Here is a 23,547-nt window from a genome sequence, read left to right as displayed (position 1 = left end):
ATCAAAATTGTAGAGATGGTCATTCAGTCTTATCATCTGCAACTAGATTAATGGGTATTAAGACAGACTATAATTTGGCTGAAGAATGTATGGATGCAATTACTGATTTTGTCAAAGGTATTCTACCTGAGGATAACCTTGCACCGGGTTCATACTACGAGGTTCAGAAACTTGTAGCCGGTCTTCAACTACCGTACGAAGTGATAGATATATGTATTGACAACTGTATGATCTACTGGAGAGCGGATGAGACACGAAATGTATGCAAATTTTGTGGGAAACCTAGTTATCAGGAAACGAGGGGAAGAGTTCCGATTCCGTTCAAAAGAATGTGGTATTTGCCTTTGACGGAAAGATTGAAGAGGTTGTATTAGTGTGAGCGCACAACAAAAGCAATGAGATGGCATGCAGAGCATTCCACAAATGGTGAGATTTGACATCCTTCAGATGGCATGCAGAGCATTCCACAATGAGATGGCATGCACAGCAAAAGCAATGAGATGATGTACTCCATGCTTCGTTTTGGATATTCAAAGTGGAGTGTGATTCCTTTCGAAGAACGAGAGTTGTGGTTTCGTCAGTTTGCTGTAAACTCTTCATTTTTTAAAGTATTTACATTTTTTAAAATATATTTACTTATTAAATTATGTTTGTTTTGTAGCAAGAGTTCAACTGGCACTCCGATCTCACGGAAACAGTCCGTAAGAAATTCAACGAAAAGGCCATGGACTCTTATACGAAGCAGATAAACGCGTGGAAGACAGTTTGGCAGAAGAACAAGAGGCCACGGTTCATCAACGGGACGGTGTGGGAGCAGTTGATAGCTCATTGGGAGAAGGAAGAAACTGCAGAGACGTCTTCTAGGAACTCCAAGAACCGGAAGAGCGATTGTGGCGGGAAAGGTATGTATGTGCACAACCTCGGCGCTTGCTCTATGTCTACTAAGGAAGATGAACTTGTAAGTTTTTTTTAATTATTTATCTTTATATTTTTTAAATAAATATTTTATATATTCCTTGGCTAATAATGGCGGTTTTTTAGATCGAAGAAAATGACGGTAATCCCGTTGATCGTCTCCAACTCATTAAGGTGGCTCACACTAACAAGAAGACGGGTCAAATTCAGGATCTCGTGATCAAAGGTGTCGTTGATTTGGTGGAAGCTGAAATAGCAACTCAATCTCAGCCTCTCTCTGATGACGGCGATTCTACGGGAGCTTCAACCAACTTGTCCCTATTGCAAATAAATGAGATGGTTGAAAAGGTAATTTTTTTTATTAATATATTTTTTTTATAATGTCGATTACTAATTTGTCCATATTTACTAACTTTAAATATTTTTGTAGGCGGTTCCTAAAAGGAAAGGAGGCCGTTTAGTTGGGTTGGCCCGCCGTGCTTCTTCGTATCCGGCGTCTTCTTCGCAAGCTCCGTATGCCGATCCCATGATTCTCGAGGAGCTACATGACAAAGATGAACGGATTGGGGCATTGGAGGAGCAGAACACCACTATCCTTTCTGAGAATGCCACTATCCGTTCGGAGAATGCCACTATCCTTGCTGAGCTGGCATCCCAGAAAAAGTTCAACGCCGAGATAATGCAGAAGCTAGATCGTTTGATGTCTTCGAGTTCTTAGTTTTTTTCATCTTTTTAAAACTGTCTGAATGTTTTTTTTTTTCGTTTTGCATGAATTTTAAATTTTCTGAATATTTTTTTCTATTTCGGTTTGTATGAATTTAAATTCTATAATATTATTAGTTTTAAATTTCAGATTTTATTTATTTATTAATTAATTTTTCATATAAAATATATATATATAAATGCAAAATTAATTCGTATTAAAATTGACATATTCCGACGAACTAAGGCCTCGGTAAATACCGACGGACTATGATTCGTCGGTAAATACCGATGGACTATTATTCGTCGGAAAATACCGACGAATGATGAGTCGTCGGAATTTACCGACGAATCATAGTCCGTCGGTATTTACCGAGGCCTCAGTTCGTCGGTATCTTCGGAGGATCCGTCTCCGTCGGTATATAGTTTTTCCGATGAACTCTGGTCTCGTGTGTCCGCATCGGAATATTGTCGGAAGTTCGTCAGAATGACATTTCTCGGTATTCGTCAGAAAGTCGTCGGAAGGTCTGACGAAATTCCGACGAATTCTTTTTTTCCGACGAAATGATACCGACGAACGCCTTCGTCAGAAATTCGTCGGAATAGGCATTTTCCGACGAATTTCCGACGATTTCTGCCATCAGAATCCCCCTGTTTTCTTGTAGTGGACCGTTCATGTTTCATCTTTTGTTCTTTTGTTCTTTTGTTCTTTTGTCTTCTGGAAGAGGTTAAATGGCTACTCATTGATGGTTTAGCATTTTTTTACTTGTTATATATACTTCATTAATACATTGAAGACATTTTAATGTATACTAGATTTTGACCCGTGCAACCGCACGGGTGTTTGTTTTCACTTTTCTATACATAAATTATTGTTTTAGAACATAAGTGGTATATATTTTTAATGTTAATCATATACTTAAATATTTATATAACTATTTCAAATACAATAATTTTATAATTTACATGTTATAATTAATTAATTGTTTAAACCTTATGTATTTGCCACTTCAAATTATATATTTATCTTATTGTATTTGCATTTAGTTATTAAGTAAATTAATATATTCATGAGAAAATATATTTTAAAAATATTATGTATTTAATTTATGCTAAATTCTGACACGTATTTCAAAACTGGATTTCTTTTTTACCAATATTTTTATGCTTATTCATTTTAGATAATTTATTATTGTATCTATAAAAGTGTAAGATATGTTAATTTTTATACATGTATTATATAGTTTGTTAATTTTAAGTCGTTCTATCATCATATTATATTTTAAATAAATAGTTTATATTTATGAAAATAAAATTTATAAATTTATCAATTGAATATAAATTTATCATATTTATTTTAGTCTAATAATTATATTTTAACATGATCATGACTATAAAAGTAGATAAAATAGGATATAATTTATTTATTTTTATTTCTAAACGATAACTTAAAATACATTAAGTTATTGTTTAAATATTACACAGATTTATTAGAATTTTTAAAATATAATATATAAATATATATTATATTTAAAATGAAAATATATTATGATTAAAGTAGTTACAAATATTTTATATTATTAACTTTAAAGAAATAAATGTTAATTTTTATACATGTATTATATAGTTTGATAATGTTAACCCATCTTACCAACATATTAGATTTTATTTTTGAACATAAATATTTTATAATTACGAAAGTAAAATATATAAATTTAATACAATTTTATTATATTTAGCTCAATATAATAATTTTAATTTAATATAATTGATTATGATTATATAATAACTAAAATATTATAGATTTTTTTATTTTTCATTTTATATAACTGAATATATTAATGTATAATAATACTTTAAACGAATTTCGAAATTAGTGAAAATATTTAAGTATAATTTCAAAAATGAAGATCTTGTAAAAATCTTTTTAAACAGATTTGTTAGAATTTTAAAATAAATATATTTATATTTAAAATGAAAAGATATCAAAAGATACTATGATTAAAATATTTTAAAAATTATATTTATTATTAGTCTGAATTAAAATATAGTATGAATTTCTATGAATAGATCCATTAGGTCCATTTTTAAAAAAATCACACATGAATCAAGGTTGTGACTTCTGTTTTAATATATAAGATATTTCATAGAAGGTTGGATCCGACATTTAGGAGGTCATATACATTCTAAAGTCAATTTTAATAAAATAAAGGATTTCGATAATTTAGGAACAATGGAACTTATATAATAGCTTTAGAAATTTAGGAGATAATGCGAATGTTTCACTGGATGTGAACCGGCGCTGTTTGTTACGGCAGGGACAACATTATAATAACCCTAGAACAAAACAATGACCTAAACTGCTTCCGCATAAGTAGTTTCCATTTCAGTTCCATGCAACCTAGCCAGTAACAAAAGATGGAACATACAAAACGACGTAGTACTTCACTTATCGCTCTCGTAGCAAAACGCCAAGATCCATTATCTTTTTCTTTTTGTGAGCGTTTCTTCGAGAATATTTGTCATTATCAACATTCTTTTTCTTTCAAGAAAAATCCGCCATGGAAGCCAAGGAAGCAAGCCAGTATAGCTCTATCATAGTTCCATCTGTTCAAGAGATGGTGAAGGAGAAGCTGACAACGACGGTTCCTCTGAGGTATGTACGGTCTGATCTTGACAAAGGTGATATCGACGGTGATTTAAGAACCGAGATCCCAATCATAGACATGAATCTCTTGTGTTCTTTAACCTCCATGGATGCTGAGATTCACAAGCTCGACTTGGCATGCAAAGAATGGGGATTTTTCCAGGCAAGTCCTCGATATTTCTGTTTATCGAAATTTTTCCTTAATAATTTCTTCTTTACAAATAAACCCTCTTCTGTTTATGTAATATTAAACCCCATCATATAGATATAAATAAATATGAGATTTTAGAAAGATAACCACAATATGAAATCAACAAATTAAAAAGAAAATATGCTCGTGTTTTTCTATATTTTCTATAATATTTACCATTATATATTTTGTTTGTCAAAAATCTACCATAATATCTTGTTGCTTTATATACCCATTTAACAATCAATACTATTAAAAGGGAAGTAGTCTAAAAAAATATACCTATAAAAGTTGTTTGGACCCTTTCATTTAACTTATTATTTTTTGGTCTTACCTTAAATTTATACTAACAATATGTTACCATATATTTCTCTAACAATAATTTAGTCAATTCTTTTATTTATTTAAATCTCACTCCTAAATCCTAATCATTACTATTACTATATTTATCATTTTGATTTTTAATCGTAAAAGCATTGAAACTAATGTTTTATATTATCACTTTTATCATATAATATATGATTTAAAGCAAGATAAATTACAAGACATATATGTGTACATTCTAACTTCCTCTTTCATTTATAATAAAGTAATCATATCATATATAAACTTTCCCACTAAAATCTCATATCATATACTAAACTTTCAACCATCTATAGTTTGATAATATTTTCATATTTAAAAATGATTTTTCTGAATATTCATGTTACCTTCACAAAAATGAAGAAATTCATTGGTTCTATTAAAGCTAACCTAACTTCACGATATCAGTATTGATTATTCAAAATTTTGAAAATTATTTATTTAGATATTATACTTTTATATACTTTTCACTTAAAACGAATCAATACTATTAAAAAGGAAAGTGTTTTAAAAAATATAATATAAAAAAGTTGTTGGAGTTATGTATGACTATTTATTATTTTTCTGATAATACATTAATATTTCTAAACATACAATATTTTAAATATTTTTAACAGATCTTAATATTATTTCTTATGATACCTTTACTCAGAAAAATATTTCATCAACCATGTTTTTGTACAATAACGTTAAAAATCTATATCAAAAGGTTGTTGGACCTGATATGGACGTAATGGGTCCACATCTGTTTGGGTATTTAAAATCCTAAAAGAATTTGAAATATATGAAAAATCTGAAAAATATCCGAAACACGAAAAGTATTTGAAACTCCAAACAAATACCAAAAAACTTCAAATATTAAAATCTTATTCAAAATCTGACACGATGAACTGAAAAATATCCAAAATTTTATCCAAATACCCAATTTTTTTTTTAATTTGAAAAATTTACCTGAAATCAAAACTCTAATCGTAAACCAAAAACTTAAAAACAATATCCATAATACCGGAAACATATTCGGAATATCCAAATATACCTAATAAACACATATTTATGATCGGGTCTAGGGTAGGACCCGGACTCAAACAAAGCCATGCGGGTCAAAAAAACCCAATAGGTTATCTTCTCTGGACCTGAACTAAACCTATAATTTTGGGTCTGTTCGGTTTGTTTTTTGATCCGGATATAATTCTCATGTCGAAAAGAAACTTACATAAAAGTGTACATATAAAATCTCAAATAAACTAATTTGTAGATTATATAGCCGTTAAAAATTATGTTTTTCGATATAATAAAACTTTGTATTATAATATAATCCAACAACCCCGCGCTTTCCAAGCGCGGGTCAAAATCTAGTTTTATCTTATTTGTGTTTATATAGAAGTTTCATTTATTTGTAGTTGGAAGATATATAAAATCACATAGGCATAGTTGGAAGATATGTAAAATCACATAGGACTACAAGCTTTAAAGTTATTTCTATTTATACTTTATTATATGTGTTTTGAAATGAAACCCATAAAATAAAACTTTAGCAAGCTATTTTACTAAATACAATAGTAGGACTCGCATAGTATTTCTATTTTTATGGAGTGTATAATTATTATTTATTACTGATGTAGTAATCAATATATATATATAATACATAGAAAATCGAATGAAAATTATACATATAAAAAATAAATTGAGGGATAATATTGTTTTCATAACTTTAATTTTTTTTATTTAAAATATTAACTAGTTTCTTTTTGAAGAAAGGTTAAAAATTAACTAATTACACCTTTGTTTATTTTCTTGACAACGATTTATTTACTTATTTGTTATACAGTAATTTAACCTTATAAATATTTTCATTGTGGCATATGTCTTTATGATTATCTCTAGCTTGTAAACCATGGAATGGAAATAGGCTTCTTGGACAAATTGAAGACAGAGATTCAAGATTTTTCAAACCTTCCCATGGAAGAGAAGAAGAAACTGTGGCAACAACCCAATGACGTCGAAGGGTTTGGACATGCTTTTGTGGTTTCAGAAGAGCAGAAACTCGATTGGTCAGACATGTTCCTCCTTGTAATGCAACCTGTCCAACTACGCAAGCCTCACTTGTTCCCCAAGTTACCTCTTCCCTTTAGGTTTGCTTCAAATAGTAACGCCGTGCTTATCAAGTAACCAACAAGTCTTCTTTGTCTAAAACTTGGTTATTGTTTCTTCAGAGATACACTAGACACGTATTCTGCTGAAGTGAAAAGCATAGCCAAGATCTTATTAGCGAAAATGGCGAGCGCCTTGATGATCAAACCCGAGGAAATGGAAAAGTTGTTTGATGATGAGTTAAGACAGTCAATGAGGATAAATTACTACCCTACTTGTCCAGATCCCGACCAGGTTATTGGTCTACCTCCGCATTCAGATTCTACAGGACTCACCATACTGTTGCAGGTTAATGAAGTTGATGGTCTCCAAATCAAGAAAAATGGCAAGTGTGTTCCTGTCAAACCTCTCCCAAATTCTTTCATTGTCAACGTTGGAGATGTCTTAGAGGTAAGTTATACATGAACGTGAGAGGACATATATGGTATCGTTATACAAATGGTTCCATTTATGGTATTGTTAATCAATCTATAGATCATAACGAACGGGGCATACCGGAGTGTAGAGCATCGTGGAGTTGTGAACTCGGAGAAAGATAGGCTTTCTGTGGCGGCATTTCACAATTTGGGAATGGGTAAAGAAGTTGGTCCTGTGAGAAGTCTCGTGGAAAGGCAAAAGGCTGCGTTTTTCAAAAGTGTGACCATCGAAGAGTATTTCAAGGGCTTGTTCTCACGTAAGCTTGATGGAAAAGCTTACCTTGATGTTATGAGAATCTAAATAAAACAATGCATAATAAAACCATTTCCCTGTGGCACAAGAAACTCTGCCTTCTCAGACCGTTCATGTTGTATTACGTACACTTTGTTTCTTCTTTTGTTCACGCATTCAGTAAATATGTAAATCTATCCCTCTGTATGATTCAAATCTTGTCAGACAATCGATTTGTTAGTAAAGAATGTTTTCGCTTCTTCATGTTACTGTTTCTCTAAGATCTTCTCTACTAATAGGAACACAGACCTATATTACCACAAATAGCAAGCAAGGGCTTATGACAGAAGATTTATTACCAAATTCAGTAGCTTTCGGCTGTTAGCTCGTACAATCCCATAGACTTCCGACTCCTACCATTGAGGATATGTCTGATAGCCGTCTCAGCTCTAGCTAGTTTTTCGAAGGGTGGTTTAGGCTTTCTGAAGAAAGGCTATTGGAAAGAAAAAAAACAGTGGCTCTCCTTTGGACAGCCTTGAGCCACTTTCAGATAATAAGAATCTCATTGTGTTTACTCTAGGGATCATGATTATCAAGAGCTGTGTCTTCTGAAAGAGGTTAAATGGCTACTCATTGGTAATTTAGGATTTTTTTTACATGTAATAATGTTATATTTACTTCATTAATAAATAAAAGCTATGAATAATTATTTGGCAAATACATTGAAGACATTTTTATCTAGTTAGATCTGAAGAAGAGAAAAAACTTATAGTAGGATGATGATAGTCTTTGTGAAACAATTGAAGATAGACAGACCCTTTTGGGATTCTATCTGCAGCTAAATGATTGTTTTACAAAAAAGTAAGTCAAACGTGCGATGATGTAATATCATTCAGCATAGACCTGTAACAATGTATTCTGACAGGTCCAGTCTATGTGAATCTGTAGGAAAGGACCAGTGATCACAGAGTTTGTGGGAGTTAGGGAGGAATATTAGTCAAACTTTATATGTTTAATCAAAGATATTATACCAAAAGAGATGTCTCTATATCTTTGTTGACATGGCTCAAACGTTGCGTTTTCTCTTAAGTTTTACAGCATTGTTTATAAGCTGGTCTATAACTAGGTTTCTCTCCTCTTGTGATTGTTTTAGTAACCAAATAACAGAAGGTTGTGTCTGCTTTTTACAACAATAGCTTATTGAAAAGCCTAAACATGTGAACGTTGTGCATGTAACCACTTTCGTTAATCGTTTGTCTTAAGATCGTATAACCATGTTACATGTATATATCTTGCTCAGCTAATTGTCTTGATCTCTATCTTCTTGGTAGTTGAATGGTAATGGAACAGATTTGAACGCCCTAAACTTCCCAACATTGTTTAAATGCTCATTCTCCAGCCTAGTCAACAAAACTTCTCAAAAGTATTTAACTATGTATAGATCCATGGAAACAAACATTTCTTAGACTCGGAGCTTACCTGAAGAAGTTCCATATACCTCTGCGTATGATCTCAAGGCAAGCCAGAAGCGCGACAAGAGTTTCTCTATGTAAGAAAGAGAATTTCAGATCCAAAACTGTTTGCAACCAAACTAACCTCAACAAAACATTCAAAACCTGTAAAGAAGATGAAGAAACATAAACCATAATGTAACAAAAAACACAAAGTATCAGAGGATATTGCTGCTCACCATTGCAGCGTAGTAGACGGTTTTGTGAGGAACAAGAAGCTTTTCTCTCAAGAAACTGTTCTTACATCCTCTCTGAAGCAAACCCCAGTCAATAACAATGTCCCAGTAAGTTGCGTAAAGCGTTGCAACTCCTGAGAAAATCCAAGCTGTGATGTTCCAGGTGGTTCCTCTGTTGAGAGTATATGCTGTTCTAAGACAAGCAGCGACTATGGTCAAGAGATACTTGATGGCATTGTACCCATGACTCAGATCATTTTCTTCGATTATTCTTCTGATGCACTGAAGAAACCTTAACCAGTAGGGTATAACAGCTACAATGAAATAGAATGTTGTGAAAACATCGTTTGATCTGCAAGTGTTTCGTTGTCTTTGTCTGAAATCTCCAAATCCATAGTAGCATATGTAGAACTCTAGACTCCTCAGTGATTGAACCTGGCTTGTTAGCTGATCTGCTAAGAAAAAGTCTGGAAGATTCACCTGCAAAAAAAATGCAACCCGTTTTATTGATGATGTTGTTCATGTGATGGGCATTCGGGGTTCCGGTTCAGATCGGATCTGGTTATTCGGGTTGGGTATATAAGACCCGTTTAAGAACAGAGCATTTTTTGAATCGGATCGGTTTTGGGTAATGTCAGCTTTGGGTCGGGTTTATATTTTTTTACAAAAGCCGAAACAGAACTGAATTACTAATTGTTCGGTTTCGCTCGGGTTTAAGATAATTTAAAAAAAAAAAACCGTAAAGACGGAAATTATTTGAGTAATTCGGTTTTTTCTAAAATAATTATTGATTTATAAAATTATATCAGTTTCGGTTTCTTCGGTTTGGTTCTGATTGGATTTCGGATAATATGTCCATGACTAGTAGATGATATTGTTGATACCGTATAAAATGGTGCAGCGATGCAGCGGAACAGAACCGTGAGGAAGAAGAACCGGCTTGACCGATAGAGAATGTTGAAGGGGCAAAGAGTAATGGCAACCACTAGCTGAGACGTGACCAAACACAAAGGCATTGAGTTGTGAATTGTAATGAGAGAGGCAGACTTAAGGAACTTACAGCGAGGAGGAAGAGGGGAATAAGTTCAGTGACTATTCTGTAGTCTTTGGTTTGAGAATCCATTTCCATGTCAAGGTTTAATAAGACAGCACACAAAGAAAGTGTACCAAGACCAAAGCTTAGAAGTAGAACATGTCTATAACCAAGTTCAGTGCCTTGTTTGAAACCAAAGATGAATGAGTAATTCACACGGTATATCCCCCAGAAGTAGATATTAGCAGCGTACATAACCACATGCAAGACTACAAACCCAAAGAACCTGTACATATCTCAAGATCATCACATGAAAGTTACAGAGAGATTTAGAGAGTTTGTTTCAATGGATACCTGTAGAGAGGGAACATTGTTTCCATGTAAGTTCGTTGTCCTGGTGTGCCCATGATATTACGAGCATGGATGATCAGAGCAAGAGCTATTATGAGAGATGTAGCACAGCCAAAGAAGAAGCCTGACAATAAAACATAACAAAATGATGAACTACGCCTAAAACACACAAACCAAAGATTTATTATATATACCTAGCAAAAAAAAAAAGATTTGTTATATATAACAGTTTAGTTATATACCGGTGGAGAATGTGGTTCGATGTAGTTCTTTGTTCTCTTTTGGCCTTAAGAGATTCATCCCTTGTCTCCGGTTTGAGTTGGAGAAATGTTGAATGAAAGTAGATTCAACTCTTACCATCAGCTTATGAATCTGGAGTTGTTTAAAGATTCAAGTTAAGATTTGTTTTAGAATATAAGCAAGTGTGTTTTTAAACATCTTCTTACTTCATCAGAGCTAGTGAGGTAAGAGCTATCCACCATTTCCATGTACTGCTTCGCAGCATTTCTTGCTGATATCTAAAACAGTAGTGCATATCAGCCCTTATATATACTAAAGTTTTAAACGTCATTAATTAATTGATAAATAAAATCCAGTAGAAAGTACCTTATCATACTTCTTCATGATCTTGGAAACCGCTGACGTGTTCAAGAAGCTATAGTTTTTAAGATGCCCAAGTTTCTGATAAAACTCGATGAACGCTCTCTGAAGTCTCTCCTCGACTTTCTTTAGATTCTCTCTTGTGAATTTAAGCTCTTCCTGCTTATGAACCTTGAGGATGGTTTTAATTGCTGACAGTGGAGTTTCCAGTGTTCTGTTCATCCTGATACCCTCAAGAATACTCTCATTGGCCTCGTTCTTTATGAGATCACCTACTGTCACTTCTGAATATCCAAAATAATAAAGATTCAGTACACTGTACTCACATGCCAAATTAGACCTAGAAGAATCAGAGAAACTCACTATTTTCTTTAGACTTGGAAGATAAGGCATTGATGTCTACTGAGACTGAATCAGTGGAAGACGGTTTCTTCTCCTTAACTCTGAATCTGAAAGCAACCAAAGCTTCCATTTGTCTGGTCAGAGCCAAAGACTCGTGCCTCGCTTTCTCCACTTTCAACTTGTAGAAGCTATTCACTTTGTTGAATTCTCGGTCTAGGGTTCTAAAGAAGGCAGCCTCAGAGTCTCCACCTGGCTCTCCCGCCTTCAAAAACGCTGTCTCGTAAGTCATATCGTGCTCGAAGTCGGCATGAGTGACTGCGTTGAAAACAATGACGTGATTTTCAGAGACAGAGGCGTTGCGGGTGTAGCGTTTGGTTAGGTTACGTGCGAAGGAAGGTTTGCTCTGGCTGTTGGAAACTGAAATCTTCCGGGTGGCTTGGATGTCTTGAAGAATGGTTTTGAGGTAAGCGTAATCTATGTAAGCTTCTTGCCACTCTGGGATCATCTTAGACACAAACTGTCTCCCAAATCTCATTTTCTCGTTTCTTTTTGTTTAGCTAATCTTCAACCTTGTTAAGGCAAATCTCTTTATCTGTAGAGCTTGTAAAGTCATAGACTCATTTAAGAATCTTGGTTTCTCTCTGTGTCTTTAAACCAAAGCTGGAAAGAAGACTTCACATGTTCTGACTTTTGGGTTTGAGTGATGTTTAATGCTTTGTTTGCGAAATGAAGACCTCTCTAACCAAAACTTTAAATTGTACCAGTTGAAAGCTACCAAGAACACTATAGTCCACAATTAAACCAATAAAAAAAAAGGGTATTTTATTGACCACAATCTGCATTGTTTTGCTATATACTTTTTTTGACAAGAGATGTACATGTACATATGTAAGATAAGATAAAACTCTAAAACTAAAACAACAACAAAAATGTTCACTATTAAAAAGGCAAAAGATAAAAAGATATACATGTCGTCAGTGAAGAGTTATGAGCAGACTTATCCAGGAAGATTCATACTGAAATCTTATTACAATGTTAGTGTTGATCCGTACGTAAAGTTATCTACGGACTCACTTGTAATACAGGGCAATTTTCTCTTGCACTCCTATATCTGGTGATTAAAGTTCAAAACCACTCAGGCCGGCTTAGATAGGGGGCGAGTGGTGCGACCGCTCCGGTTCAATCCGTTGTCCATTTATTTCTTAATAGATAAGGATCCAACTTTTTTAAAAAATATAAGTATTTTTATATTAAAAATAAAAAAAGGGGTCCAATTTTTTTATATAAAAATATTTTTTATTTCTATATATTATTTCTAAAAATACTTTTGGTATTTTAAAAAAAATATATATCTATCAGATTTTTTTTTTAAATAATAGTTTGGAAATTAATTTTGTTTTTTCCAGGATCCATGACGCCAATGGACCGGCCCTCAAACTATTTAATCTAGACGTGTGGTTATATTCTTCTAGTTATTAATTTTATATTAATATTTTTCTACGTTCTATATTTAAATTGCATGTATGTAAGTTGCATAAAACATGTAGACTGGGTAAAAATATAGTATTTAAGTTAGGGAAAAGATCTTGTGGAGTTGAACCTAGACACGTGACATATCATGGTTTTTAGTGTTTCTATATTGTTTAAATCGAATTGGATACAGAACTGTGTAGATGTATTAAAATTTGGCAATAGATGAGAATTTTTCTACCGATGGACGAAGTTCAAATTTTGACACAAGGTATATAAATGAATTATCTTTCCGAATCCGAAGGTTTGAGGTCAACTCATCAGTAGGATTAAAAATTATGCTTTGTTCTATCTGCCAGTTTAATACGAGAAAAATTGAAAACTTCGGTTTTTTTCTATTTTCTATTTTTTTTTTTGAAAAGGAAAGGCCTATTTTCTATTTAGCTTTACCTAAAATTCGACCAGAACGTTTTATACCTTATTTTTAGATGTTGTTAAATCATTGTTTAAGATAAAATTTATTTTAGATTTAGAGAAAAAGATCGGGATCCCTTCTAAGATTGACTTGGAAATCTTTTTTTATTATTTTAATATAATTATGCAAACTTCATCATTAATCATGTATTCTTTGATTATGTCTGAATAGATCATTTGTTAGATTTAGAAAATTTAAAGCAATCAATTGTTACAGTTTATCTTTTATTTTTTGGTCATTTTTCTTAATGCTAGATTTAGACTGACAACTCTGATAATCTAAGATCATATGATAATGGATAGAAACAAAAATGTTATTGATAACTTTTAAGAATCTGTCAACTTTTAAAATCACTTAACTCCTTTTAAATTCTGATTCTAATAACTCCCTAAAATAATGTTTAATGAGTTAAATAACTATTGACAAAGAAATTTGGTTGCGAAATTTAATGAACATATCAAACCTAATCTTAATACTTGTTTTAATTCTTTAAATTCACAAAGAAATTTGAGATTGTAGGATGTACACATAGATAGTCTCTGAAGCAGAAACTAACTGACTTAATTATTGTGATTAGAGTTTTAAACTGTTTTTAATAACCGTAATATTCGTTACTTCAAACATGATTTTTTGAATGATTTTCTTGGATCTACCGACTTTCTTACATTCCTCACAGACCGATTTACTTTATTATTGTTTATTGCTTTCTGATTGATTACACAGTTTAATCTGATTACCTATAGTATATTTTGTGGTTTAGTCTCCGTGGATTCAATTTCGAAATATTACAACTGACTGGTGATAAACGGTTTGCAGCTGCAAGTACGGCTCCGGATTCGACTCCCACTGGTCACCAGAGAATTTACATGCGGACTTGCTCTGGCACCAGAGACCGAAGACCGTTGTCTGGCCATGACCCATCCTCGAGTGTGCGTCCGCGCCGCTAAAAGGTTCGGTCTCTAGTCTGGATTACCACGGTGGAGGCCAAGACACTCGGTTATCAAAAAAAAAAAAAATTACAACTGACCAATGAAATTGTAATGTTTCTCTTAAGATAAATTTGTACATGTTATCACGTTTTGTGTGTGTTTGTCGAATGATATTCACAAACACAAAAGAAACAACACTAAGTCGAGGAAAAAAAACAAGCAAGTGCATAAAAGTAAGAATACTGTAATTTATGCTGCTACGTTGAAAACCGCTCTCTGGAACCGATGACTTTTCTTTAAGACATTTGGTAAACAATTTCAGCTAAATAATGAATAATCAAATCTGTTTAACCTTGGGATTCGGGTGAATTAGGCAAGTAGGGTCTGTAATGTATAACACATGTCCAAGTCATGGATATTTTGCTGTTTCTATTTTATTTTGAAAACTCATCTTGTATATCGGGTTATATTTTTTTAACATCTGATTAATTATGCTATTACAACGATGAATTATGGAATGTAAAATTGTCTTTGTAATATTCTCATCGTTGTAATAACAAAGTTGTTATTCAATTCAAATTTAAATACAAGTATAAGTTATGTTGAAAAATCTCAGCAGATCAATTATTTATAAATTTTGAATACAGACAAGATAAAATTTAAAATTTTAGAAGTAATAATTATGTTTGAATAAAGCATGTGTTTTGAGTTTGATTCATATGGTTTAACTTCGTTGCCCACTCCAAGTTGGTTTTGAGTATTCTATTTCACTATTTTTTAAAATTTCATAAATTTTTTTTATTTGGTTTCACTTTATTTTTAATGAATCTATATTTATTAGACCGACATATATATATATATATATATCAAGATAAAAACATGAATGTGATTGGCAATTATGTAACTACCATTTATAAAAAGTCAACTAAATTTCTGAGCGTTTTCATAAAGTTCATTAACATAGGAACGTCTTGCTAGACTCTTTAATTGGCAAGGTCATAAGATCGCTCTATTTGGTCTAAAAAAAAGATCGCTCTATTTTGTACTTGTTTGGTTGTAACATAATGTGTTTAATAGAGTTACTCATTTTGTCAATACCATAATAATAAATGAAACATTCAAAGTATAATTATTTTGTTTAAATTCGAAATTTTTGAAAAAACAAAAAATTGGAATTTGGAATCTTTTAATAGATTTATATATTATTTAAAAATCAAAAGTTTGTAGTATTTTGAAATGCATTGTCATCAGATAAGATTAATATTAAACAAAGAAATACAACAGACCAAACTATTAAGAAAAACACCAGACCACCACAGACGAGGCCCAACCACAAGGCCCAAAAACAAAAAAAAAACACCACTAAAGACACATAAACATTACGTATACTAAGGGGGTGTTAGTGGGAGTTAGATTTATGATGATTGTTAGAATTTATAGAATCTAGTGTTATTAGTTTACACAATTTCACATTCTCATTAAAATCTAGTGTTATTGGTTTCATGATTTAGTAATTCTATACACAATCTTTTGTTATTCAAAAAGTCTAGATTTTAATGATTCTTTAAATCTATTAAAGTTGGTGTTATTGGGAGTTGTATTCTTCACCATTTAACTCATAATGCAAGATTTTGAGAATACTACTTATATACTTTAGATTCTTAGAATCATTATATCAATGTATTTTCATAGAATTTCAAAATATACAAAACTCTCTACAACTCTTTCCAAATTTAACAAATCTCTGAACTTTTAAAATTAACAAACTCTATATAAATCTTATTCCCACTAACACCCCCTAAGAGAAAAAAGAGACACGCGTCAAAAGCATACCACCTCCTTAAAAAAAAAGAATAATATTTTAAAAGTAATCATAATAGGTAGTAGTTAGAAAGAATTTCATGATAAATAAAGTATTTTGTGTCAATATATACGAATAATATAGCTGGATCTATAGTGTGTGTAGTTTCTGTTTGTCAACAATTTATTACAATTTTAGCAAAAAAAAAAAAAAAAAAAAAAAACAATTTATTACAAATGACAGATTAACTATTACCATTATTAAGAACAAGAATGCATAGTTGTATTTTATAAATACAGTTATACAGGTACTTATAATTCGAAAACCATATTTTAATTCATTTGAACGAACTTAAACAAAATTATTAATAATTCGGACGTTACTGTACATATTGCGGCTTTTGTTCGCAACCGTCTGATTAGAAGGCACTATTTTCTGTCATCATGAGGAACTTTGCATAATCTTTTTTCCTGACAGTGGTGGACTCGGTGAGAGATATCTGGTCATACATACATAAAAACGTGCGCCTTATTTCTAATTTTATAAGACAGGAACTAGTGCATCAGATACTTCCACATCACACTACCAATCGACCAGCCTTTGGTACTTTTTTAATATGTTGAAATGGTTTTAATATTTTACATTAACAGTAAAAAAGCACTAGAGCAAGAGAGAACCTTATCTGAGTAAATAATGATTATAAGCCAAAATTCGAAAAGTTGTCAATGTAATGACAGTAAAATGTGAAAATTCAGAGGTAATATGCAAAGATCCAGACTGTCCAACCAACAACCATTCTCGCTCGCCAGTGTGCTAGCATGACTAGGTCTAGTGGCGGAGCCGGCCACATTTTTAACGGGATCAATTTGATTTCAGCCATATGTTATAGTGATCACTTTTGTTTTAGTCAGTAGCGGTCCTGATACCAAGCATTAGAAGCTGGAGTTTCCGGCCCAAAATAATATATGTACTTTACCGGCAATAAATTGATTATAGTTTGTCTATAGTGCAATGGTACTTATGGGTGATATTTAGTCTAATGGTAGTGATTTCGAGTCTCTATCCCTACAAAATCTTGTAAGTTTTGATAATATATTTATGATCAGGTCCTAAATTTTTTTAAGCTTCTGGTCCTCAAATTTAGTGGCCGGCACTGGTTTTAGTGGTAGCTTCTCCACTGACTAGGCAGCACCAATGCTAACTCGACCAGACCTCCAACCAAAGCGGTGTGGTTTGGTACAAAATAGTTTGGAAAGTAGTTTAAGACACTTCAAAGAGGCATATATATCGTGCTAAACAAACAGCCAAAAAAAAATTTGAAGTAAGATTCGGCAAAAACTCTGAATGCTAGCGTGCCAAAAAGCAAAAGGAGAAAATCACTATTTGAATAGCTTTTCTCACCATACTGCGATCCTCGTACATACCATATTGATTTTATTCACAAATCAGGTTCTTCATTCTGAAAGAAAAAACATAATCATGTACCACCACACCATTCATGAAGGATGCTGCTAATTATATAATCTGAAATAAAATTGTGTCAACCGGCATACACATCAAATAAATGAAGTAACCTAAATTCTACCTACCATCTTCAAAGACCTAAAACACACCCGCTGACGCCGATAATTTTTCTTGAATAAATGAAAGCACATGTTGTACGAAAATACAATAAACGTACTTGCATACTATGCACTGATGCAGACACATCCACAATAAATAAATGTTGGTCAAATATCAAAAACAATTAAAGCTCTAAAGTCCACATAAATATAAATATTGTGTATATATATAATGTAGCAGAGGATTCGTGACAGAAGGAGGATTTTGCTTTACGCTTGAAACGATAACTTTCACCAAAATGCTTCTTTTTAAAAATAAGAAACAAAAAATGGGCCTTTAATTTTAATATAATCAGTTGTTCAAAAAAAAGAAACAAAAAATGGGAACGCTGGAAGGATATCATAAAAGTTCGTCTCCCTTATGTGCATATGGCTCAAGCATTCTTAGAAGTGTGTAAGTGCTGTCGAGGTTAAACCACCTCTTCATGGAAGTCTCTTTGATGTTTTTTATTCTTTTTTGGCATCATTAGGCTTTAAGCTTTATCTCTTTTGTACATGTACAAACCTGTTTCATTTTCAATGATAATTCACATACTTATCAAAAAAAAAAAAAGGATATCATCGTATTTTTAGCCAAAACATATTATATTGTGTAATATCTTCTTAAGCAGAATAAATATACAGTATCTCTGATACGCAATGGATATGGGGAGTTTAAATAATAATTAATGTGATTAACAACGGTAGTTGCAGTGTGAGCAGGTGCACAGGCCCGTCCTAGCCATAAGGCACATAAAGCATTAGCTTTAAGCCACATTTATAATTGATATTTTTAAGGCCACAAATCTTAAATTGTGTAATTGTCATAGATGATTGTTTAAAACCTCGAGATTTAATATTTAGTCATTTTAGTTTTTCATACTTTCTTAGTCTCTGTTTCTAAACTAATTTTAATCTATTTGTCTGAATTTATAACTTATAACCATTTATATTTCATTTTAACTATCAGTTATTGTTATGTAACTTACTATAGTTAAATTCAGTGATCTTTTATATTTCGAACACATTTAGTAATATACATTTTTGTTATATATATTTGTATGATTTCTTTGGTTCTTTATATATTTGTAAAATAACTTAACGAAGGTTCACGTTAAAAATTACAGCAACAACTTCATTACTAAACAATTGAATTTTTTTTTAAAGAACATAAAATTAGTTTTAAAACAATAAATTTTCTTATATAACAAAAAATATTCTTATGTAAAAAAGTATGTTCATATTAGAGAATTAGTAATGATAAACCAGATTCAAAATTTCTGAAAAAAATTAAAGGTCACATTTTTTTATATTGCTTTAGGCCACCGGATATTTCGGGACGGCACTGCAGGTGCACATCAAAAGCTGGTAGCCCACAGGCGACCATAACAAGACCAATGGCTGAGATTTGATCACTTATCTGTCATGTATCCGAATATTAGGACACGATTGGGCTTCCACGTCCACAAATGTCAAATAGGTGTATCCTTAGTGTTGTGAGATCATAAATTCTTAAAGGCAAATGTGGATAGGGACATATTTTCACTTTTGTTTCTATGCAGTTTTGTCGGTTTGACATTTTTATGTACATTACCTCTTTTTGTTTAACGCTGATATTTGATGGCCGGAAGGATGAATTTGCCTAAATTTTTTATTTTTTTTCCCCTAAGGGTAGCTTTGACCAAAATTGTTAACATACATGATTTGTCTAACTCATGGAAATTAGACCTAGCTCAAATTTTGCAAAACAGATAAAAGTATCATCGTTTCTTTTTATATGCGATTATCGTCTAAAACTCATTTACAGCTCTTATCTCAGTTTTTCAATAGTTGCCTTTTATTTTGTGTACAGTTTCAGTATAACAATGTATATTGTAAACATAGTTTTGATAAAATAATACATTTATTAAAGTGTTTTAGTATAAAAAAAGTTAGGTAAAAAATTGTGGCTTAGTAGTTTGTGTTAGTATACCAATTGTTTTACTATATTCCACCATTCATGAATGAGCTATGTATACACATCATGCCTAGTTTTCAAAGTGGTAGAAAATGTTTTTTTCAGAAGGTCCAAGGACACAAGCTGAGGCTAAGCCCAAAAAAAAAAGTTTTAACTAAATTTCATAGAAAAACAAATTTAGGTTAAAAATGTAATTCCTGAAAGCTGCATTATTTGGTCCTCTTAATAGTTTATATATTAAAAGAATGGTCCTGAGAGAACCATTTGTTTCTTTAAGGCACCATCCTCCACAATATAAAAAGCTAACGAGTAAACAATAGAAGAAATTGAAATATAGGACATAACCACAAAATCCTAGGGAGATCTGGCATTATTGAAGCTCAAAGTGTCAAACTATGGATCCTTATAAGAATCCTAATCCGAAAGGGTACCAGCGACAGAGACCATTTGGCTCAGCCGGCGAAGGTGGAAGCAGCGGCGGCTCCGATATGCCCCATGATATAGATGACAATAAGAAGAAGAAGAAGCTGCTTCACCGCGACATCGAACGCCAGAGAAGACAAGAAATGGCTACACTATATGCTTCCCTTCGTAGTCACCTACCTCTCCAATACATCAAGGTTCATATTCTTACTCACTTTTTCTCAAATTTAATTATTTTCTTAATATCATTTGTCCGAACAAGAAACAAGATTTGGTGGGATTTGTTTTCTAGGGTTATGAACATGTCTTTTTCTTGATTTTTTCTAGGGGAAGAGAGCTGTTGCGGATCATGTAAATGCAGCGGTTGGTTTCATTAAGGACACAGAAACACGGATTAAAGAACTCAGTGCAAGAAGAGACGAGCTAAGCAGAGAACAAACATGTCAGAGATCGGATCCTAACCTAGCAAGAACTGGATTCGAGTTAGGCAAATCGGATCCAGCGAGTTTGATTGTGCAACCATGCGTGAACGGTTTCGAAGTGGCGGTGAGCAGCAACTCTTCAGGTCCTGACGCTTTGCCACTTTCAAGAGTGCTTGAGGCACTTCAGGAGTTAGGGCTTGAAGTCATCAACTCTCTCACCACACGAGTAAATGAAAGGCTCATGCACACTATTCAAGTCGAGGTATGATTATATGCCATGTCAACTGCACTTGGTCTAGGGTTTTCACTATATATGTATATAACTATATTCGATACAGGTTAATACTTTCGGATGCTTGGACTTAGCTTGGTTGCAGCAGAAGCTAGTCGAGGACTTGATCCTTTCGCCGGGGTACTAATAACTAAGGAACATAACATATTTAGTTTTAAAAATTTCTTCATCGTATGATCTCTTTTCCAAGTACTCGTTTTTGTTGTTGTTATATGTATGTGGTGTTTGAATTTTAGCCAAATATAAAGTCATTTCAAATTTATTTCTCTTTTTAGATTTGGTGTTAATATAAGCAAAGTGTTTTGTATTCTCTTGCTCATGAACTTTATATGTGTGTATTTAACTAATATGAAATATATATATATATATATGTATATATATATACAAAATTTTGACATGCTTTCTAGCTAGGGTACCAATGAAACAAAAATATATGCTATATACGTTCGATATGGCATATATTGTTCATGCATTTTACAACATAAGTATAGTTTATATTCTAACTAATTTCATGGTATGCTAAATGCAGAAATATCTAAAGCTATCTTGAAACTTCATCTTGGGAGCGGGCCTTGAAATTCACTCGTGGATGGAGGCGTAGCTTCGGTTTAAACAAGTTCAAGTGTGTGCTTTTGTTATGTTTCAAAAGACGTTAGGGGTAGCTAGGTCATAAAATTCACCATCATTCACTGCCCCCACCGTAGAGACCAAGGGTTTGATGTTTGCAACATTGCATTTTACTCACCATCTAAGGTTTTTGTGTGTTTGCTTTACATTTTGCTTCGATTTATTACCTCCAAATTTCAGCTATCATGTTTCCCTTTCATTATAATGTTTTGTATCATTCCATAGCTATGTTTTCATGCGGAATATTTAGTATGAATCTGAGGGTTTTATATAATGTATATCCCATGAATCATTAAGTCTTATTGGAAGGAATATTCGTTAAGGGTAGCTTAGTGAAACAAATGCGATAGCATAATATACCACCTAGTTTTAACCAGAAAGATATAAAGAGACCAACATGTAGTCTACTTATGTATGCTAATGTTTTAATTGTATCGAGATTCAAAGCTGCATAATGCAAATATTATATTTACTATATGAAGCAATGGTAGGTGGGAACCATCTTTTGGGCTCTATTGATCATAATCTGCAAGATTGCTCTCGACCTAACTACTGATTTTTGTTCGTTATTAATATCTCCTTCGCTATCTTCGATATTTTATGTGATGTTTAATACATATATAGGACTGAAAATTGAGAAGGAACAACCTTATTTCTGCGACATAGTGAGTTATCAAATACGAGAAACCATATATGAATTAGAAATACAAATCATGATCTAGAAATCACACGTTTGAGCAATTCGAACGTGCCAAACAAAGGATCCAAATGAATATCAGATAGTAGTTCTCGTTGACTATACGTAAGTTGATTATCTTCTTTTATTTTTTTAAGAACTAAGTAAGTTGATTATCTTAACACATGCATGCTTTCACACAATCAAATAAATTAAATGTCATCGGTGTTACGAAACTTTTAATGGCTATGTACGTGTGTCAGGATACGTGTATCTTAATCACATGACCTCTCATCAAACATTGCTCATAAAAACATACTAAACATATAAAGGAGCCCAAGAATCTTGCATGACATTGACATGCAAGCAAAAATGGATGAGACCACTGTAATATTGGTCACTTACACAAATACAGTACTAGGTTTGATATAAGGAATTTGTTAAACGCTTATGATTGTTCCGAAAAGGAAGAAGCATATTTTTTTTTCTGAAAAAGGGCTTAGGAAGAAGCATATTGCCCATAAAGAAAATCCTAAATTCAATGCATATAACCACCTTTGTATTGTCTGATCTTCATATTAATTTGTTATTCAAGGATTTAAAATATTATCATACTCTAAGAAACTATAAGAAGATTATCTAATATACAATTACAAAATCTTCCATTCTATTGTAATTCACGATACGGCACAAAAGTATACATATCCCCAAGATCTTGGTTTCTTTTGCCTCCTCTTTTCCTAGTATACACACCCATAAGCATATTAATAAGAAATAAGAATCACATCAGTTCTAATGTTTGAATCACTCATTTAAGAGATACGCATTATGAGTTGTTGAGATCTCCCAAATATTCGTTTGATATCCTTAGTTATATCATTATTGGTGATTAAATTAATTTATTATCAACTTTGGGATGCCGTCCAACAAAATCATGATCATGAAATCAGATTGTGTTCCAATAAAGATTGTCTCATGACGTTTAAATTAAGAACAACTAGATTTTGACCCGCACAGGCGCGCGGGTGTATATTTTGAAAAATATGTTGATATTTGTTTTTCATGTAATTATTAGGATTTGGAAAAATGAATCCGAGGAACATAACCGATACCGATCCAAAGATATAGTACCAAACCCAAACATAAATTGATTAAATATTCTAATTATTCAAAATTTTGTTATTTAGAGAACCGAATCTGATCCGAACCGAAGTATTTGGGTATCCGAATTTATCTAAAAATAGA

At 32.4% G+C, this 23,547-nt stretch overlaps 3 protein-coding genes across 4 annotated transcripts; 2 read left to right on the top strand and 1 right to left on the bottom strand.

The window, feature by feature from the left end:
• The first annotated feature begins 3,729 nt into the window (after positions 1-3,729).
• On the top strand, positions 3,730-7,880 carry LOC117125651 (protein SRG1). The gene is made up of 4 exons (XM_009110973.3): positions 3,730-4,427; positions 6,702-6,949; positions 7,031-7,358; positions 7,443-7,880. Exons 1-4 carry the CDS (start codon positions 4,179-4,181, stop codon positions 7,683-7,685), a joined length of 1,068 nt encoding a protein of 355 aa, XP_009109221.2. The 5' UTR covers positions 3,730-4,178; the 3' UTR covers positions 7,686-7,880.
• On the bottom strand, positions 7,643-12,227 carry LOC103834877 (phosphate transporter PHO1 homolog 4). 2 transcript variants are annotated; one of them, XM_033277090.1, is made up of 10 exons: positions 11,647-12,227; positions 11,294-11,603; positions 11,134-11,205; positions 10,930-11,059; positions 10,691-10,811; positions 10,364-10,622; positions 10,188-10,292; positions 9,307-9,783; positions 9,096-9,232; positions 7,643-9,016 (listed from the first exon to the last, which is right to left on the bottom strand). In XM_033277090.1, exons 1-10 carry the CDS (start codon positions 12,162-12,164, stop codon positions 8,917-8,919), a joined length of 2,229 nt encoding a protein of 742 aa, XP_033132981.1. In that variant the 5' UTR covers positions 12,165-12,227; the 3' UTR covers positions 7,643-8,916. The 2 variants fall into 2 exon arrangements, with proteins under 2 accessions (XP_033132981.1, XP_009109217.1); XM_009110969.3 differs by having other exon boundaries at positions 11,294-11,571; positions 11,651-12,227.
• A 46-nt stretch (positions 12,228-12,273) lies between these two features.
• LOC103834876 (transcription factor bHLH126) lies at positions 12,274-21,845 on the top strand. The gene is made up of 5 exons (XM_009110967.3): positions 12,274-18,628; positions 19,257-20,482; positions 20,613-20,969; positions 21,046-21,119; positions 21,529-21,845. The coding sequence occupies exons 2-5, from the start codon at positions 20,258-20,260 to the stop codon at positions 21,536-21,538; spliced, it is 666 nt and encodes a 221-aa protein (XP_009109215.1). The 5' UTR covers positions 12,274-18,628; positions 19,257-20,257; the 3' UTR covers positions 21,539-21,845.
• Positions 21,846-23,547: the final 1,702 nt, after the last annotated feature.

This window comes from Brassica rapa, chromosome A08, assembly GCF_000309985.2.
Source record: "Brassica rapa cultivar Chiifu-401-42 chromosome A08, CAAS_Brap_v3.01, whole genome shotgun sequence".
Classification (NCBI taxonomy): Eukaryota; Viridiplantae; Streptophyta; class Magnoliopsida; order Brassicales; family Brassicaceae; genus Brassica; species Brassica rapa.
Note: the sequence above shows the minus strand (reverse complement) of the source record. Positions and strands in the feature narration are given on the sequence as shown.

What these genes read in the sequence shown, in the direction of transcription:
- LOC117125651 (XM_009110973.3), top strand. Translation starts at nt 4,179, where the DNA reads ATGGAAGCCAAGGAAGCAAGCCAGTATAGCTCTATCATAGTTCCATCT. An exon ending in AAGAATGGGGATTTTTCCAG is followed by an intron (nt 4,428 to 6,701) that starts GCAAGTCCTCGA and finishes GATTATCTCTAG; the next exon opens with CTTGTAAACCATGGAATGGA. An exon ending in AAGTTACCTCTTCCCTTTAG is followed by an intron (nt 6,950 to 7,030) that starts GTTTGCTTCAAA and finishes TTGTTTCTTCAG; the next exon opens with AGATACACTAGACACGTATT.
- LOC103834877 (XM_033277090.1), bottom strand. Translation starts at nt 12,164, where the DNA reads ATGAGATTTGGGAGACAGTTTGTGTCTAAGATGATCCCAGAGTGGCAA. An exon ending in TCATGAAGAAGTATGATAAG is followed by an intron (nt 11,206 to 11,293) that starts GTACTTTCTACT and finishes CTACTGTTTTAG; the next exon opens with ATATCAGCAAGAAATGCTGC. An exon ending in TCGCTGCACCATTTTATACG is followed by an intron (nt 9,784 to 10,187) that starts GTATCAACAATA and finishes TTTTTTTTGCAG; the next exon opens with GTGAATCTTCCAGACTTTTT.
- LOC103834876 (XM_009110967.3), top strand. Translation starts at nt 20,258, where the DNA reads ATGGATCCTTATAAGAATCCTAATCCGAAAGGGTACCAGCGACAGAGA. An exon ending in TACCTCTCCAATACATCAAG is followed by an intron (nt 20,483 to 20,612) that starts GTTCATATTCTT and finishes GATTTTTTCTAG; the next exon opens with GGGAAGAGAGCTGTTGCGGA. An exon ending in TGCACACTATTCAAGTCGAG is followed by an intron (nt 20,970 to 21,045) that starts GTATGATTATAT and finishes TATTCGATACAG; the next exon opens with GTTAATACTTTCGGATGCTT.